At 37.3% G+C, this 19764-nt stretch overlaps 1 protein-coding gene across 1 annotated transcript in view; it reads left to right on the top strand.

The window, feature by feature from the left end:
* Positions 1 to 124: 124 nt before the first annotated feature.
* LOC128557721 (probable inactive tRNA-specific adenosine deaminase-like protein 3) overlaps positions 125 to 19764 on the top strand; it is a 41581-nt gene continuing 21941 nt past the window's right edge. Inside the window, exons 1-5 of the mRNA XM_053545759.1 lie at positions 125 to 326; positions 3827 to 3976; positions 4767 to 4821; positions 8044 to 8114; positions 12999 to 13194. Of these exons, the coding sequence (XP_053401734.1) occupies positions 3868 to 3976; positions 4767 to 4821; positions 8044 to 8114; positions 12999 to 13194 (431 nt within the window). The 5' untranslated portion in view covers positions 125 to 326; positions 3827 to 3867. The remainder of the gene's footprint in view (positions 327 to 3826; positions 3977 to 4766; positions 4822 to 8043; positions 8115 to 12998; positions 13195 to 19764) is intronic.

Below are 19764 nucleotides of genomic sequence, written 5' to 3' on the forward strand. Positions count from 1 at the left end.
ATATTAACGCATAATTGAAGCTAGAACCGAGTAGAAATTTGGAAAAATTAATGCAAGTATTCTAATAAGATAAGATTGATTCGATGATAACAACAACGGAAATCAATTCGTTTAAAATTAATCACGAAAATTGAGACCGTGATAGAAAAAGATTGTTCCAAATTATTGTTGTTTTCTTGACTAACAGTAATGAACAACAGGCAAGATATATGGAAAAATATATAAAGAAATGATTTACGTGACATTATGAATTGTTTCTTGTTTTGATTTATCAGTTGCACCGCGGTACTGTCGAAGTGTATAGGTTTTCGGATGTGACATCCAAGGTAAAATCTATGTGTTATTTATATCCAGACCCTGTATATTAAGGGATAAGTATTCATACCCAAGACTGGCATGGTTTTGTACACTTTACTGTCAAACAGGCACATACGCTCTCACTGACCATATTACAGAATAGTATAATAATAGATAGAGGCAATGCAACAAGAGATGCTGTTTTCTGATTCGCTGAGAGGCGGAGCTTAACATGAATAGATTAAATACTACATCCCTGTCTTCTTTTAGATTTGTCCTTGCGATAAATGTCTGAAATTGTATATAACATGTAAACATAAACTGATTAAGTAATTGAAACAAAGAGACTATAGTATATTTAACACACTAAACACGTGTTTTAGTTTGGAATTAGATGACTGCATTAATTAAATTCCTATTTATGAACGTTGTTTGTTATGTCGGCAGAAATATCTGTCATGGTTCTGATGGTGTAGAAAGTGCCAAGAAAGAGATAGGTCACTGGTTCAAGGAAGGTGAACTCATGTCCTGGACACCATGCGAGTTCAACTGGGTTTACGAATAATGTCAAATCTTAGGACTTTCTAGTAATATTTATGTTCATGACGTATTGATAATCACATCTTACATAATATTATATACGCAAATATGTTTGAAAGGAATTAAGATTAAGAATCATGGACAATGGATGAAATTCTGTTACAATCATATTTCTACCTGGTATCAGAAAAGTGCTATTTTGTAATGAAATTTATGTGTTATATAATTGTCCTTCAGTACTTGAAGATCCCATCCTCGTCGCCATTACTATGTGTTATTTATATCCAGTCCCTTGATATTAAGTGATAAGTATTCAGACCCAAGACTGGGATGGTTTTACACTTTACTATCAAACAGCACATACACTCTCACTGACTATATTACAGAATAGTATAATAATATATAGAGGCAATGCAACAAGAGATGCTGTTCTTTGATTCGCTGAAAGGCAGAACTTAACATGAATAGATTAAGGTATTAGATCACTAATAGAGAACCTCCTTTTTGAATAGTATTTAATTCCTACCATAAACCTACTTTTACTGCAATTCTTAGGGGGCATAGGTTCAAGCCCTACTGGGACCAACTTTTTTTTTTCTTTATTTTCCTTTTTTACTAATAAGTTTTTACTTCTTTCAAGACTTATTATTGATGTTTTGTACAAAAATAGAAAAAGATGAATCTTATAAGCGATTTTTTGGTGTTCAAAGTGAATTTACTACTTAAACAAAAGGGGTAGAGTTACACATCGTTAAAAATATTGAGTTACGCACGGTGAAAGTTCTCTATTTTGCTTTCACTCTTAGATTATATATTGTGGAAGAAATTAAGGTAGGTTTTACGTCTTCCCTAAGGTTATTTTTAAATGGAGTAAGCAAAATTCAAAACAGAAACTCATCATTCGACCTTATTTTTTCAATGTTGAAGTATGAATTCTGTCTCATTAAATCTGTTTACTCGAGGCACCATAGAAAGAATGATACTAACATTTTTATTTTGTGTTTTATAATTGGTTGCCAATAGTTTGATGTTTCTTTGATTGAAATTAATGGTAAAATGAGTTCTCTGCAAATGTTTTGGATAGTGGCTATCACTTTGAAATGTGTCTCTACTTGAGCTTGAGGAGATACCATAAGTTATTCAAAATTTATAAAAAACGACACGGTAAAAGTTGTTTAAAATTTGCAAAATAGTGCAAAACACGGTTACCTTTCAGAATATACCAAGCAAAGGCCATTTTGTAAACATTACTATTAGTGACCTAATACCTTAAATACTACACACATTACCGTTAAAAATCTATACAAGTGCATTACAGTGAAAACTGTCATATATAATATACTCCATTAGGCATTAAGATTTAATAAACTAGGTGATGAACAGACTTATCTTGCAAAAGTGAGTATTAAGAATTTTCAGGGTGTCCCAAAATGTACTATGGAATTTCCAATAATGAAAGGACATAAACTGTTTCTTTGTATATATAAATGAATATATCTAATAATCTGCAACTATTTGCATGTGGCACTTCAATTGGAACTGTGTTATTACGTTATCCGTCTGTAACATTTCATATATCTGCTCTGTATCTCCATTTTTATAAAAGTTTGCTCAAATGATCACCTCATAAAGACAATATGCAGAACCCATGAGTCAGCCATCTGGCTCACGGTCAAGATCACAACTCAAGGTCAAAGGTTTGAGCTTCAATTTCGTTTCCACTGATAATCTCCAAACTCCCTTTTAAAAAAGATAATCATGAAACTTGGGTCAAATGATTACCTCATCAAGACGATGTGCAGAACTTACGAGTCAGTCATGTTGACTCAAGGTCAAGGTCACATGTCAGGGTCAAGGTCACATGTCAAGGTCAGTGGTTTGAGCCTTCCATTTTATGTCCGTTGTATGTCCTAATTTAACCCTATCTCCTAACCCCTTGTAGGATTTTCATGATTCTTGGGCCAAATGATCACCTCATCAAAACAATGTGCAGAACTCATGAGTCAGCCATGTCGGCTTACTGCCAAGGCCACAACTCAGGGTCAAATGTTTGAGCCTTCCATTTTGTGTCCATTCTGTATCTCCTAAACCCCATGAAATGATTTTCATGAAACTAATGGGTCATTATATCACCTCATCACAACCGATGTCCAGAACTCATGAGTCAGCACTGTTGGCTCAAGGTCAAGGTCACAACGTAAGATCAACGGTTTGAGCCTTCCATTTTGTATCTGCTCTGTATCTTTTAAACCCCTTGAAGGATTTTGACATGACTTGGCTGCAATATTCCCCTTATCAAGACAATGTGCAGGATAAAAAAATTCACCCCTGCCAGCTTAAGGTCAAGGTCACAACTCAAATGTTTAATGGTTCCACCAAATACCATCAACCCTTTCACTGTCCATAACAGTGGCAGAGGATATAGCTCACAGTCTTTCAGCTTTTGGTTTGTGTGCCATTTAAACAAAGATTCCATTTTGGCCTGTTGAGGTGTGCGCTAAGATGAAATGAAAAGTTTTTTTTGTCTTTCATTGGTATGCGTGCCAGGACATCACTTTGGAATGTGGTATATAGCTGCATGCATGCCAACTCAACAGTAAAACATTTAATTTCGTTTTGGCACTTGTTCCTGGGCATGGCAAAATAAAGTCTTTGTTAATGGTGCGCACACCATTGTGAAATAAAATGTTTTATTCTGTAGCATTGATAGTTATGTCTTGTCGCAAACACAACACACAAAACTTCCAAAATTTTATTATGATGTGATGGGATGCAATAGCTAGGAGAACGCAACAAAATGTACTACAAAAGACTCAAATGCACCTTGTGACATGTATCGAAATGTTCTTAAATCAGTCACCATAATTATATGTACCGCATAAAGATCAAAGAACTTTGTTAGTTAGCTGTTGAAAGCATGTTGAAATGGATAAAAACATAACTAAACAGTGCAAAGATCTTGGTTTCCAGAGTATTCTTTTCATTGTAGGTCTTTCTCAGAGTTTTGAATCTGACTCAGCCAGGTATACTATGCAACACCTTGTAAACAAAAAACTTAGAACTGATGCAGCTGATCAGCAGATATGTCCACATATAGAATCAGTGTTAGCAGATAAATATCTTGCTGCTATAGAACTAGGTAAGTATGTCCACCTTTAGGTCCAATGTTAGCAGATAAATATCTTGCTGCTATAGAACTAGGTAAGTATGTCCACCTTTAGGTCCAATGTTAGCAGATAAATATCTTGCTGCTATAGAACTAGGTAAGTATGTCCACCTTTAGGTCCAGTGTTAGCAGATAAATATCTCACTGCAATAGAACTAGGTAAATATGTCCACATATAGAACCAGTTAGCAGATAAATATCTTGCTGCTATAGAACTAGGTAAATATGTCCACATATAGAACCAGTGTTAGCAGATAAATATCTCGCTGCTATAGAACTAGGTAAATATGTCCACATATAGAACCAGTGTTAGCTGATAAATATATTGCTGCTATAGAACTAGGTAAATATGTCCACATATAGAACCAGTGTTAGCTGATAAATATATTGCTGCTATAGAACTAGGTAAATATGTCCACATATAGAACCAGTGTTAGCTGATAAATATATTGCTGCTATAGAACTAGGTAAATATGTCCTAATATAGAACCAGTGTTAGTGGAATTAATAGAACTAAGTAAATATGTCCACTGCAGCATCTGATTGGCTGCTTTCAGAGCACATTTTGGAAATTAACCAATGACAAAGCAGCATTCTGAGTTTCAAGTTTTAAGTTTTTTTAAGCCGAGATCTAACACTAAACAACTGCAACTCCATGAGATGCAGTTTTAACAAAAAAAGAATTATCACTGTAATTTTCGTGATTGTTTTTAAAGATTGTATATTTATAAGTTCAAACTACATACAAAATCTTAACTTTCAGATGACGTGTATGTATGTCAGGTTACAGAGAAGAAGAAAACATCTGAAATCCTGAGGTAGCTTAAAAGAATTAATAGTAGATTGAAGGATGAGGTATTATTAGTTCACCTGAGCCAAAGGCTCATGGTGAGCTTATGTGACCACTCAATGTCCGTCATCTGTTGTGCGGCGTTTGTCGTGCGTCCGTCAACAAATTCTAAAAATATCTTCTTCTTGAAAACCACTGGGCAGAATTAAACCAAACTTCACAGAAATGATCCTTGGGTGGACCCCTTCCAAAATTATTCAAAGAATTGAATTCCATGCAGAACTCTGGTTGCCATGGCAACCGAAAGGAAAAACTTAAAAAATCTTCTTGTCCAAAACCGCAAGGCTTAGAGCCTTGGTATTTGGCATATGACATCATCTAATGGTCCTCTATGAAGATTGTTCAAATTGTGCCCCTGAGGTGAAAAGAAGTCCCGCCCTAGGGGTCACAAGTTTTACATAGACTTATATATCATGTATATAGGGAAAAACTTTAAAAATCTTCTTGTCTAAAACCACAAGACCTAGGCCTTTGATATTTGGTATGTAGCATTGCCTTGTAGTCCTTTACCAAAATTGTTCAAATTATAACCCTGGGGTGAAAAGAGGCCCTGCCCCGGGGGGGTCTCAAGTTTTATATAGACATATAGGAAAAAACTTTAAAAATCTTCTCGCCTGAAACTGGAAGGCCTAGGCTTTTGATATTTGGTTTGTTGCATTGCCTTATGGTCCTCTACCAAAATTGTTCAATTATGCCCCTGGGATAAATAGAGGCCCTGCCCTGGGGGTCCCAAATTTAACATAGAATTATATATTAAGAAAAAATACAACTCTTCTTGTCTTTAAGTTCAAGGCCTAGACCTTAGATTTTTGGTATGTAGCATTGCCTAGTGGATCCCTAACAAGATTGTTCAAATTATGCCCCTTAGGTGGAAAGAGGCCCTGTCCCAGGGGTCACTTGTTATATGAGTTATATAGGAATATATACTTAAAAAATTATCAGATCATATTGCCTAGACTGTTTAATTATAATTACCTGATGACCCCAATCAATTATGGGTCACTTGACTGTGACCTTGACCTACTGACCTACTTTCTTGTTTTTAGCTCACCTGAGCACAAAGTGCTCAGGGTGAGGTATTGTGATCGCTCACCGTCCGGCGTCCGTCCGTCCGTCCGTCCGTCCGTCCGTCTGTCCGTCCGTCCGTCGTCCGTCCACACTTTCCTTTACACAACATCTCCTCCTAAACCAACAGGCCAATTTTGATGAAACTTCACAGGGATGTTCCTTGGATGGCCCCCTTTCAAAATTGTTCAAAGAATTGAATTCTATGCAGAACACTGGTTGCCATGGCAACCGAAAGGAAAAACTTTAAAAATCTTCTTCTCAAAAACCAGAAGACCTAGAGCTTAGATATTTGGTGTGAAGCATTGCCTAGTGGACCTCTACCAAGTTTGTTCAAATCATGACCCCGGGGTCAAAATTGACCCCGCCCCAGGGGTCACTTGATTTTACATAAGAAAATCTTAAAAAATCTTCTTCTCAAAAACCAGAAGCCTTAGAGCTTAGATATTTGACATGTAGCATTGCCTAGTGGACCTCTACTAAAATTGTTCAAATCATGACCCCGGGGTCAAAATTGACTCTGCCCCAGGGGGCACTTGATTTTACATAGGAAAATCTTCAAAAAATTTCTAAAAATAAACCAGAAGGCCTAAAGCTTAGATATTTCACATGTAGCATTGCCTAGTGGACCTCTACAAAATTTGTTCAAATCATGGCCCCCGGGGTCAAAATTGACCCCGCCCCAGGGGTCACTTGATTTTACATAAGAAAATATTTAAAAAATCTTCTTCTCAAAAACCAGAAGCCCTAGAGCTTAGATATTTGACATGTAGCATTGCCTAGTTGACCTCTACTAAAGTTGTTCAAATTATGACCCGGGGGTCAAAATTGACCCCGCCCTAGGGGTCACTTGACTTTACAACGGAAAATCTTCAAAAGTTTTCTAAAAACAAACCAGAAGGCCTAGAGCTTAGATATTTCACATGTAGCATTACCTAGTGGACCTCTACAAAATTTGTTCATATCATGACCCCCTGGGTCAAAATTGACCCCGCCCCAGAGGTCACTTGATTTTACATAGGAAAATCTTCAAAAATTTTCTAAAAATAAACTAGAAGGCGTAGAGACTAGATATTTGACATGTAGCATTGCCTAGTGGACCTCTACAAAATTTGTTCAAACCTTGTCCCCCGGGGTCAAAATTGACTCCGCCCTAGGGGTCACTTGATTTTACATAGGAAAATCTTAAAAAAAAATTCTAAAAATAAACCAGAAGGCCTAGATCTTAGATATTTGACATGTAGCATTGCCTATTAGACTTTTACAAAGTTTATTCAAATCATGACCCCTGGGGTCAAATTGACCCTGCCCCATGGGGTTACTTGATTGTACATAGAAAAATCTTCAAAATTTTCTAAAAATAAACCAGAAGAGCTTAGATATTTGACATGTAGCATTGCCTAGTGGACCTCTACAAAAAGTTTTCAAATCTTGTTTTTAAAGTTACTTAAAGAAAATTTCAACTATATTTTCTCATAATTCTTTTGATTGATTTCTATTATGATCTTTTGACCTTGAAGACTTGTCCTTAAGTGCAATGATAACAGGTGAGCGATATAGGGCCATCATGGCCCTCTTGTTTTAAGATACAGCCTTGAAATTTGGATGACATGTACCTTAAAATTGACTTTCAGTGACCATGAATGTGACCTACTTTCTAATATTTCAGCATCAGTGTGCCATTTTAAACATATGGCTTGTATTACTCAGGTGAGCGATTCAGGGTCATCATGACACTCTTGTTGTAAATAAAACATACCTTTTGTTTATAAGAACATGACAGTGTGTGTAATTGGGCATGACATAAAAGAATTACTAGTATTCAATGTTGTTAAAATTCCTTTATGTAGTCTAAATTGGAGACTGTCCCTCATGTAATATCATCAAGATGCCAGGCTTTATTTCAGCAGAAATTGGCACTTGAGGAGAACTACCCACCACCCATGAGCCAGCTTGTTCTCCCATGAAAGCTCCAAATAATAATCAGTTGCTTAAGTGATGCAATAATAGTGAATGACCATAAACCTCATGTTTATGGAATACCTGGTCTCTGGTGTAGTTTGAACCTATGACTGCCTGCCTAAGGTCCTTATGAGCTCGCTATATAATATATTGTATCTTCCAGGCATTTAACAGTCAAGTACCCGCTGGATCAGTATCCACATATAAAGAGAGTAAAGTCTAGTCAAGCTAATGGTAATATCTTTCTTTGTATTATATTTTCAGAATTGCACATCTTGAAATGCTGTAGAAATATTTGATAGTCATACATATACAGTAAACTCCACTTGTAACGATATTGCTTGTACGGATATACGGCTTGTAACAATGATGTGGTTGCAGTCCTGACTTCTAACTTTCCTTTACTTTGACTCCAGATGTATCGATATCGCATGTAATGATATTTCGGATGTAACGATGCACTTTTCAGATTCCCAATGCTTTGTTTTCCTGTTTTTAGCTCGACTATACGAAGTATAAGGAGAGCTATCCTACTCGCCCCAGCGTCGGCGTCGGCGTTGGTGTCTTTCCGCGTCCCCACCTTGGTTAAAGTTTTGGTGCACTTTCTCTTTTTTCAACTTATCTCTGTAATTACTTCAAACTTGAAATACTTATTCCTCATCATCATCCACATCATCTGACATAAGGGTCATAACTCTGGCACTAATATTTCATGAATTATCCCCCCTTATCACATAGATTTTCAGGTTAAAGTTTTGATGCTCTTTCACTCTATCTCTGTTATTACTGAATGGATTTGATTCAAACTTAAAATAGTTGTTCAACATCATCACCCACATCATATGACACAAGGTGCATAACTCTGGCACCATTTTTTCATGAATTATTCCCCCTTTTTACTTAGAATTTCAGGTTAAAGTTTTGGTGCACTTTCACTCTACCTCTGTTATTACTGAATGGATTTGATTCATACTTAAAATAGTTGTTCAGCATCATCACCCACATCATATGACACAAGATGCATAACTCTGGCACAATTTTTCATGAATTATTCCCCTTTTTACTTAGAATTTCAGGTTAAAGTTTTATGCACTTTCACTCTGTCTCTGTTATTACTGAATGGATCTGATTCAAACTTAAACAGTTGTTCAACATCATTACCCTTATCATATGACACAAGGTGCATAACTCTGGGACCAATTTTTCATGAACTATTTCCCCTTTTTACTTAGAATTTTAGGTTAAAGTTTTGATGCACTTTCACTCTGTCTCTGTTATTACTGAATGGATTTGATTCAAACTTAAAATAGTTGTTCAACATCATCACCCACACCATATGGTGCAAGGTGCATAACTCTGGCACCAATTTTTCATTAATTATTCCCTCTTTTTACTTAGAATTTTAGGTTAAAGTTTTGATGCACTTTCACTCTGTCTCTGTTATTACTGAATGGATTTGATTCAAACTTAAAATAGTTGTTCAACATCATCACCCACACCATATGACACAAGGTGCATAACTCTGGCACCAATATTTAATGAATTATGCCCCTTTTTGCTTAGGATATACTTATATAGTGTTTTGATACATTTTATCTTTACCTCTCTTATTACTTTAAGTTGATATTTTTGACATAGACTCAGGCTATTGTGCAATATCTTCATCCACAATTGGAGTCATTAAACACTCCAGTGACAGCTCTAGTTTCCTCAGATGTGCCCAGTTTCACTATCCAGCATCGAAATAGTTGAGCGCGCTGTCTCCTATGACAGCTCTTGTTAGCTCACCTGAGCACAAAGTGCTCAAGGTGAGCTTTTGTGATCGCCCTGTGTCTGTCGTCAGTCGTCCGTCTGTCGTCAACAATTTGACTGTTAACACTCTAGAGGTCACAATTTTGGCCTAATCTTAATGAAACTTGGTCAGAATGTTACCCTCAATAAAATCTTGGATGAGTTCGATATTGGGTCATCTGGGATCAAAAACTAGGTCACCAGGTCGTATCGAAGGAAAAGCTTGTTAACACTCTAAAGGTCACAGTTTTGGCCCAATCTTAATGAAACTTGGTCAGAATGTTACCCTCAATAAAATTTTGGAAGAGTTTGATATTGGGTCATCTGGGGTCAAAAACTAGGTCACCAGGTCAAATCAAATGAAAAGCTTGTTAACACTCTAGAGGTCACAATTTTGGTCCAATCTTAATGAAACTTGGTCAGAATGTTAACCTCAATAAATCTTGGACGAGTTTGATAATGGGTCATCTGGGGTCAAAAACTAGGTCACCAGGTCAAATCAAAGGAAAAGCTTGTTAACACTGTAGAGGCCACATTTATGACTGTATCTTCATGAAACATGGTCAGAATGTTAATCTTGATGATCTCAGGGTCCAGTTTGAGTCATGTAGGGTCAAAAACTAGGTCACCAGGCCAAATCAAAGGAAAAGCTTGTTAACACTCTAGAGGCCACATTTATGACCATATGTTAATGAAACTTGGTCAGACTGCCTCGGTAGCCTAGTGGTAGAGCGTCCGTTCGAGTGCGGGAGGTCGTGGGTTCGATCCCCGGCCACGTCATACGTAAAAAATGGTACTAGCAGCTTCGGCGCTCAGCATTAAGGGGATAGTGCTAGGACTGGTCAGCCCGGTGTCAATATAATGTAACTGGGTGGGGTATCATGCCACGTGTCTATTCCAGTGAGGCAGCACTATAAAGTTGGGCATTGTGCTCACTGCTACAAGTAGACACCGTTGTTTATATGACTGAAAAATTGTTGAAAAAGACGTTAAACCCGAACACACACACACACACACAGAATGTTAATCTTTATGATCTATAGGTCAAGTTTAAATCTGAATCAGGTGGAGTCAAAAACTAGGTCACTATGTCAAATCAAAGGAAAAGCTTGTTAACACTCTAGAGGCCACATTTATGATGTATCTTTATGAAACTTAGTCAGAATGTTAATCTTGATGATCTTTAGGTCAAGTTCGAATCTGGGTCATGTGGGATCAAAAACTAGGTCACCGGGTCAAATCAAAGGAAAAGCTAGTTAACACTTTAGAGGCCACATTTATGACCATATGTTAATGAAACTTGGTCAGAATGTTAATCTTGATGATCTTAAGGTCGAAAAGTCAGGTGAGCGATACAGGGCCTTCATGGCCCTCTTGTTTAATGAGATAATTATGGTTTTCGAGATGGTGTGAACTCACGACAATGATTGGTGCTCAGACGATTACGGGTAGTCAAACAAATTATCACTCTAACAATTCAATGAATTAAACGTTTATTTTCACACATTTACAGCTAAATGCTTTTTGCGAAAAAATATTTGAGTAAATATTTATATTGAAAGTTACTAAGATTGTACATGTAGTTTCGTGCAATACATGAAAAATAATGAATTCTCCTAGTCGAAAGAGAAAACTTTTAGATATAGAATCTGAGTGCAAAATAATCTGTGAAGTTAATAAGGGACCTAAAAAAAAGCACGATATTGCGGCTGATTTTGGAATTAAGCAAAACACACTTAGCACGATATTAAAAAAATGGGATGCTGTCGTAAAAGCATATGAAACTTCGGCATTCAGTCTGCCTAGAAATTAAAAAGACATACAAGCAATAGTAATGTTAAAGAGGCTTTGTTTGAGTGGTTTAAAGATGCGAGATCATAGAACACTCAAATATAAAATACAAAATGTCACAAACGTCAGGTCTACTAACACTGACAAAATTGACAGTGATTGTGACTCTGAAACAGAACAGTCTGATCCACCCTCGTTATCAGAATTGCAACCAACCTACTTTTGGTTTCAGTCGATGCCAAACTCAACTTTTGGTGTAACAATATCAGGATGTAGTGATATGAATTCTACAGTCCCCTGAATACGTTACAGGCAGAGTTTACTGTACTGCCTTTTCTCTTACATTGTATGTTAATCCTTAGCCTGCTGGCAGCAAGTGATTCTGCCTTTCCTGCCAGTGCAGACCAAGATCAGCCTGCACATCTGTGCAGGCTAATCTTGGTCTGCACTGTTTGCTATTCAGTCAGTAAATTTACAGTGAACGCCTTTTGAATAATAAATGGTATTGACTAAATTGAATGATGGACCAGTTCGTTATAGAAATTTAGCAGGGTAAAGGTTAATGATAGTCTGATAATTTATGCAAGGTGTGCTGTATGTGACAGACGGAGGATCTATTACTGGGTCATTATGTATTGGCAGTTTATTGCGGACTATCATCCTCATCTGTTCAGTTGTTTTGCCTGATTTTTGTTAAAGTTATTTAAAAATGTTTTTTTCTATAAATGTAGGTCAGTTATTTTGTGCAATAAAGGAGGGCAATATGTGAAATAATAGTAAAACCTTATTAACACTCCTGGAGCCACATCTTAAACCTAATCTTCATGAAACTTCGTCAGAACATTAGTCTCCAAGAAGTCTAGGTTAAGTTTTAGACTGGGTCATTAGTGGTCTAAAATACTGATCCATTTGGTAAAATCCTAGAAAATCCTTGTTATAACACTATTGGCTGCATTTTTTTTTAACCTGGTCATCATTGTCAAAATGTTTGTGCTAAAAACTATGTCATTTGATAAAGGCATCGAAAAAAGAAGGTTCACCTTAAGTTAATAGTCCACTTTTTCCACCTGATTGACTTAAAACAGTAGAATGTTCAAATCAAATACTGGTTAATGTGGAGGAAAAATAAGGCCAGATGAGGTGAGTGATACAGTGTCTTCACTATCCTCTTATCACAAAATTATAAATATTTTTTTATTTTAAATGTCGTAAATTGACTATATACTGTAAAATCATTTAATTTCGTGGGCACAAAATTTCATGGTTTTGGTCAATACGGCAATTTCATGGGGATCCATTTTTAAACATAAAAGGAATGGGAATTTTACTTGTTCGTACGGATTAAATTTCATGGATTGGCTTATTAAACCACGAAATCCACGAAAATTAGTCCTCCACGAATATAAATGATTTCACAGTATACAACAGTAAAATAATCTTGCTTGCCTGGAATACCTCCCATTTCCCAGGAAGTGTGAGAAGTGCAAGGTTTTTGATGATAAAATTGACGTAATAACGTATAGTTTCTTTTCACAGGAACAGCAAATCTACAAATTGTTATCTGTAAGAAATCATGTCAGTCTGAAGAAGAGGTCAGATCTTTACTGGAACCGTTTATTGATAGTATTGGAGCTGTTGGTGTGGTCAAGATTCCAGCAAGCCCGCCACTCACACGGAACCAATATAACAACTGTATACAATACTGGCCTGTCAACTTCCATGAAAATAAAGTGTAAGTTATACTGAAAACACACATTTTTTTTTTCAAATTTGGTGATACAGTGTTCTGCAGAGCAACAACATTGGAAAGACAACATTTTTTTAAAGGTTGATCACTATCAAATCAAATGTAAGCCTACACAGGTCTCGTCACAAGAACTCCGAATATAAAGAGTTATAATGTTTCTTCCTTTCTTTGTGCCCTTTCTCAACAACATCGTGCTTTCTTTTTACCTTTACTGCTTTTTGATATGTACTTTGAGCATTCGTTTGAAATCTGCATGCTCCGATCACATGTTAGATAAAGATAGAGGGGTAAGTAATTTAAGTCCCGAAAAGTGATGCTCAAAGAAAGAAAAAGATTAAATTTAGGTGGTCGTAGATAATGAAGCATAACTTGCTTTCATAACAGCTACTAGTAAAACCCTTTTTTAGCTCACCTGAGCCAAAGGCTCATGGTGAGCTTTTGTGACCACTCAATGTCTGTCGTGCGGTGTGCGTCGTCGGTCGTCCGTCCGTCAACAATTTCTAAAAAAATCTTCTTCTTCAAAACCACTGGGCAGAATTACACCAAACTTCATAGGAATGATCCTTGGGTGGCCCTTTTTCAAATTTGTTCAAAGAATTGAATTTCATGCAGAACTCTGGTTGCCATTGCAACTGAAAGGAAAAGCTTAGAAATCTTCTTGTCCAAAACCACAGGTCATAGGGCTTTGGTATTTGGTATGTAGCATCATCTAGTGGTCCTCTACCAAGATTGTTCAAATTATCCCCCTAGGGTGAAATATGGCCCCGCCCTGGGAGTCACATGGTTTACATACACTTATATAGGGAAAATTTTGAAAATCTTCTTGTCCAAAACCACAAGGCATAGAGCCTCGATATTTGGCATGTGACATCAACTAATGGTCCTCTATATAGATTGTTCAAATTATGCCCCTGGGGTGAAAAGAGGCCCGCCTCAGGGGTACCAAGTTTTACATAGACTTATAAAAATTATAGGATTTTTTTTAAAAAATCCTCTTGTCTGAAACCACAAGACCTAGCCCTTTGATATTTAGTATGTAGCGTTGCCTTGTGGTCCTCTACCAAAATTGTTCAAATTATCCCCCTTGGATGAAAAGAGGCCCTGCCCCGGGGGTCCCAAGTTTTACATTAAACTTTTAAAATCTTCTAGTCTGAAATTTCAAGGGCTAGGCCTTTGATATATGGTATGTAGCATTGCCTAGTGGTCCTCTACCAATATTATTCATATTATGCCCCTGGGGTGAAAAGAGGCCCGACCCGGGGTCACTTGTTATATGAGTTATATGGGAAAAAAAAATACCTGATCATATTTCCTAGAATGTTTAATTATAATTACCTGATGGCCCAAAGTAGGGGCCATTTGACTGTGACCTTGACCACCTGACCTACTTTCTTGTTTTTGTCGAGCCCGCTTGCAGAAGCGAAGACATAGTTGTCCAAATGGCTGTTTGGTTTATGTGCGTGCGTCAGTGCATCCGTGCATGCGTCCGTCCGGATTTGCTTGTCCAGACCATAACTTTGACATGCATGGAGCAATCTTGTTTATATTTGGCATGACTGTTAACCTCAGTGAGACGGAGTGTCATGCGCAAGCCGCAGCTTCCTATCTCAAAGGTCAAGGTCACACTTTGAGGTCAAAGGTTAAATTTAATAATGACTTTGTCCGGAGCATTTCTTCTTCATGCATGGAGGGATTTTGATGTAGCTTGGCACAAATGTTCACAACCATGTGACGGAGTGTCATGCGCAAGAACCAGGACCCTAGGTCTAAGGTCAAGGTCACACTTAGAGGTCAAAGGTCGGATACAAGAATGACTTTTTCCGGAGCATTTCTTTTTCATGCATGGAGGGAGTTTGATGTAACTTGGCACAGTTGTTCACCATCATGAGATGGAGTGTCATGTGCAAGAACCTAGAATTACTTCCCTTTGTTGTTACTATAAATAGCTTATATTGTAACTTTTTTATTACTGGTCGTAGGGAAAAATCAAGACCACTTTTCTGTAGTAGAATATGCATGTTACATCCAATTTTGAGGTGTATTTTGACCAATCTCTACTAGTAAGGATTTTTGTGTGGACTTAGATTTTTTTAAAGATTTACTTCCCTTTGTTGTTACTATAAATAACTGACCTAAATGTTTGCCTCAACGAGACAGGGTGTCATGTGCAACTCCTAGTCCTTTTGACAGCTGGCGGGCTCGACATGTTGCCCGTGGGCATCTAGTTTAAGATACAGCCTTGAAATTTGGATGACATATACAGTTTGGCACACCAATCTTAAAACTGACATTCAGTGACTGTGAATGTGACCTACTGACCTACTTTATTAATATTTTAGCATCAGTTTGACATTTGAAATATGCAGCTCATATTACTCAGGTGAGCGATCCAGGGTCATCATGACCCTCTTGTTCTTTTACTTTTCTAGTAGATATATAGTTCTTTATGAGAATATAAGTCTCCGCAAATTTGATATTCTAGAAAATATCTAAAAAACTTTTTCAAGTAAGTTATTTTTAGCTTGACTATTTGAAGGATATGGAGAGCTATACTACTCACCATGTCATCGGCATCAGCGTCGGTGTTGGTTTTTTAGCTCACCTGTCACAAAGTGACAAGGTGAGCTATTGTGATCGCTTGATGTCCGTCGTGCGTCGTCCGTCGTGCGTCAACAATTTCTAAAAAAATCTTCTTCTTGAAAACCACTGGGCAGAATTACACCAAACTTCACAGGAATGATCCTTGGATGGCCCACTTCCAAAATTGTTCAAAGAATTGAATTCCATGCAGAACTCTGGTTGCCATGGCAACCGAAAGGAAAAACTTTAAAAATCTTCTTCTCAAAAACCAGATGCCCTAGAGCTTAGATATTTGGTGTGAAGCATTGCCTAGTGGACCTCTACCAAGTTTGTTCAAATCATGACCCCGGGGTCAAAATTGACACCGCCCCAGGGGTCACTTGATTTTACATAGGAAAATCTTGAAAAATCTTCTTCTCAAAAACCAGAAGCCCTAGAGCTTAGATATTTGACATGTAGCATTGCCTAGTGGACCTCTACAAAATATGTTCAAATCATGACCCCCGGGGTCAAAATTGACCCCGCCTCAGGGGTCACTTGATTTTAAATAGGAAAATCTTCAAAAATTTTCTAAAAATAAACCAGAAGGCCTAGAGCTTAGATATTTGACATGTAGCATTGCCTAGTGGACCTTTACAAGATTTGTTCAAATCTTGACCCCCAGGGTCAAAATTGACACCGCCCCAGGGGTCACTTGATTTTACATAGGAAAATCTTCAAAAATTTTCTAAAAATAAACCAGAAGGCCTAGAGCTTAGATATTTGACATGTAGCATTGCCTAGTGGACCTTTACAAGATTTGTTCAAATCATGACCCCCGGGGTCAAAATTGACCCCGCCCCAGGGGTCACTTGATTTTACATAGGAAAATCTTCAAAATTTTTCTAAAAATAAACCAGAAGGCCTAGAGCTTAGATATTTGACATGTAGCATTGCCTAGTAGACCTTCACAAGATTTGTTCAAATTATGACCCCCGGGGTCAAAATTGAACCCGCCCCAGGGGTCACTTGATTTTACATAGGAAAATCTTCAAAAAATTTCTAAAAATAAAACAGAAGGCCTAGAGCTTAGATATTTGACATGTAGCATTGCCTAGTGGACCTCTACAAAATTTATTCAAATCTTGACCCCCCATGGTCAAATTGTCCCAGCCCCAGGGGTTACTTGAGTGTACATAGGGAAATCTTCATAAATTTGCTAAAAATAAACCAGAAGGCCTAGATATTTGATATGTAACATTGCCTAGTAGACTTCTACAAACTTTGTTCAAACCATGACCCCTGGGGATAAAATTGGCCCCCCGCAGGGGTTACTTGATTGTACATCAGAAAATCTTCCAAAAAAATTCTAAAAATCATCAGTTTGACATTTGAAACATGTAGCTCATATTACTCAGGTGAGCGATCCAGGGTCATCTTGACCCGCTTGTTATGAAATTGTAATATCTTGTATACCATCAAAGATATTTACTTCAAACTTGGAACACTTATTTATTATAACAGTTTCTACCTGTATGCATGTCAAGTATTTTGGCTGAATTATGGCCCTTTTTGAACATGGAAATTGGTTCAGATTTCGTACAAGTCAGTGTTTTGTAAAAACTATTTGATATGTGGCATTGAAATTTTGAACACTTGCTTATGAATATCATCACAATTTCCACCTGTAGGCAAGAGTACATAACTCTGTCAACTATTTTGGCTGAATAATGGCCCTTTTTGGACTTGGAAATCGGTTCGTTTTTAGCTCACCTGTCACAAAGTGACAAGGTGAGCTTTTGTGATCGCGAGGTGTCCGTCGTCCGTCCGTGCGTCCGTAAACTTTTGCTTGTGACCACTCTAGAGGTCACATTTTTCATGGGATCTTTATGAAAATTGGTCAGAATGTTCATCTTGATGATATCTAGGTCAAGTTCGAAACTGGGTCACGTGCCTTCAAAAACTAGGTCAGTAGGTCTAAAAATAGAAAAACCTTGTGACCTCTCTAGAGGCCATATATTTCAAAAGATCTTCATGAAAATTGGTCAGAACGTTTATCTTGATGATATCTAGGTCAGGTTTGAAACTGAGTCACGTGCCATCAAAAACTAGGTCAGTAGGTCAAATAATAGAAAAACCTTGTGACCTCTCTAAAGGCCACATTTTTCATGGGATCTGTATGAAAGTTGGTTTGAATGTTCATCTTGATGATATCTAGGTCAAGTTCGAAACTGGGTCACATGCGGTCAAAAACTAGGTCAGTAGGTCTAAAAATAGAAAAACCTTGTCACCTCTCTAGGGGCCATATATTTCATGAGATCTTCATGAAAATTGGTCAGAATGTTCATCTTGATGATATCTAGGTCAAGTTCGAAAGTGGGTCACGTGCCATCAAAAACTAGGTCAGTAGGTCAAATAATAGAAAAACCTTGTGACCTCTCTAGAGGCCATATTTTTCATGGGATCTGTATGAAAGTTGGTCTGAATGTTCATCTTGATGATATCTAGATCAGTTTCGAAAGTGGGTCATGTGCCTTCAAAAACTAGGTCAGTAGGTCAAATAATAGAAAAACCTTGTGACCTCTCTAAAGGCCATATTTTTCATGGGATCTGTATGAAAGTTGGTCTGAATGTTCATCTTGATGATATCTAGGTCAAGTTCGAAACAGGGTCATGTGCGGTCAAAAACTAGGTCAGTAGGTCTAAAAATAGAAAAACCTTGTGACCTCTCTAGAGGCCATACTTGTGAATGGATCTCCATAAAAATTGGTCAGAATGTTCACCTTGATGATATCTAGGTCAAGTTTGAAACTGGGTCACGTGCCTTAAAAAACTAGGTCAGTAGGTCAAATAATAAAAAAACCTTGTGACCTCTCTAGAGGCCATACTTTTCATGGGATCTGTATGAAAGTTGGTCTGAATGTTCATCTTGATGATATCTAGGTCAAGTTTGAAACTGGGTCAGCTGCGGTCAAAAACTAGGTCAGTAGGTCTAAAATAATTAAAATCTTTTGACCTCTCTAGAGGCCATATTTTTCAATGGATCTTCATGAAAATTGATCTAAATGTTCACCTTGATGATATCTAGGTCAGTTTCGAAACTGGGTCACGTGCGGTCAAAAACTAGGCCAGTAGGTATAAAAATAGAAAAACCTTGTCACCTCTCTAGAGGCCATATTTTCATGAGATCTTCATGAAAATTAGTGAGAATGTTCACCTTGATGATGTCTAGGTAAAATTCAAAACAGGGTCAGGTACCTTCGAAAACTAGGTCAATAGGTCAAATAATAGAAAAACCTTGTGACCTCTCTAGAGACCATATTTTTCAATGGATCTTCTTGAAAATTGGTCAGAATTTTTATCTTGATAATATCTAGGTCAAGTTCAAAACTGGGTCACATGAGCTCAAAAACTAGGTCACTATGTCAAATAATAGAAAAAATGACGTCATACTCAAAACTGGGTCATGTGGGAGGAGGTGAGCCATTCAGGACCATCATGGTCCTCTTGTTTGTACAAGTCATTGTTCTGTCAAAGCTATTTGACATGTGACTTTGAGACTTTGAACACTTATTTATCATCTTGATCTCCATCTGTGTGCAAGAGTACATAACTCTGTCAACTATTTTGGCTGAATTAAGGCCCTTTTTGGAAAGCAGTTAAAGTTTTCACACCAGTCCATATTTTGCCTATGGCTTTGAAACTTTGACCAATTGTATACCATCATAGTCTACATACTTATGTAGGCAAGACTGCATAACTAGGACAAGGACTTTAGCTCAGTAATATGGCCCTTTTTTGACATAGAAATTAGTTAAGTTTCACATACCATTCCATATTTTGTCTAAGCTTTTGATATATGGCTTTGAAACTTTGAACACTTGCTTACCATCATGGTCACACATTGCCATATATTGCAAGACTTATCTAAATCCACAAAAACAGGTACATTTTTAGCTCGACTTTTTGAAGAAGAAGTAGAGTCATTGCACTCCC

Source organism: Mercenaria mercenaria, chromosome 1 (assembly GCF_021730395.1).
Source record: "Mercenaria mercenaria strain notata chromosome 1, MADL_Memer_1, whole genome shotgun sequence".
NCBI classification, from domain to species: Eukaryota; Metazoa; Mollusca; class Bivalvia; order Venerida; family Veneridae; genus Mercenaria; species Mercenaria mercenaria.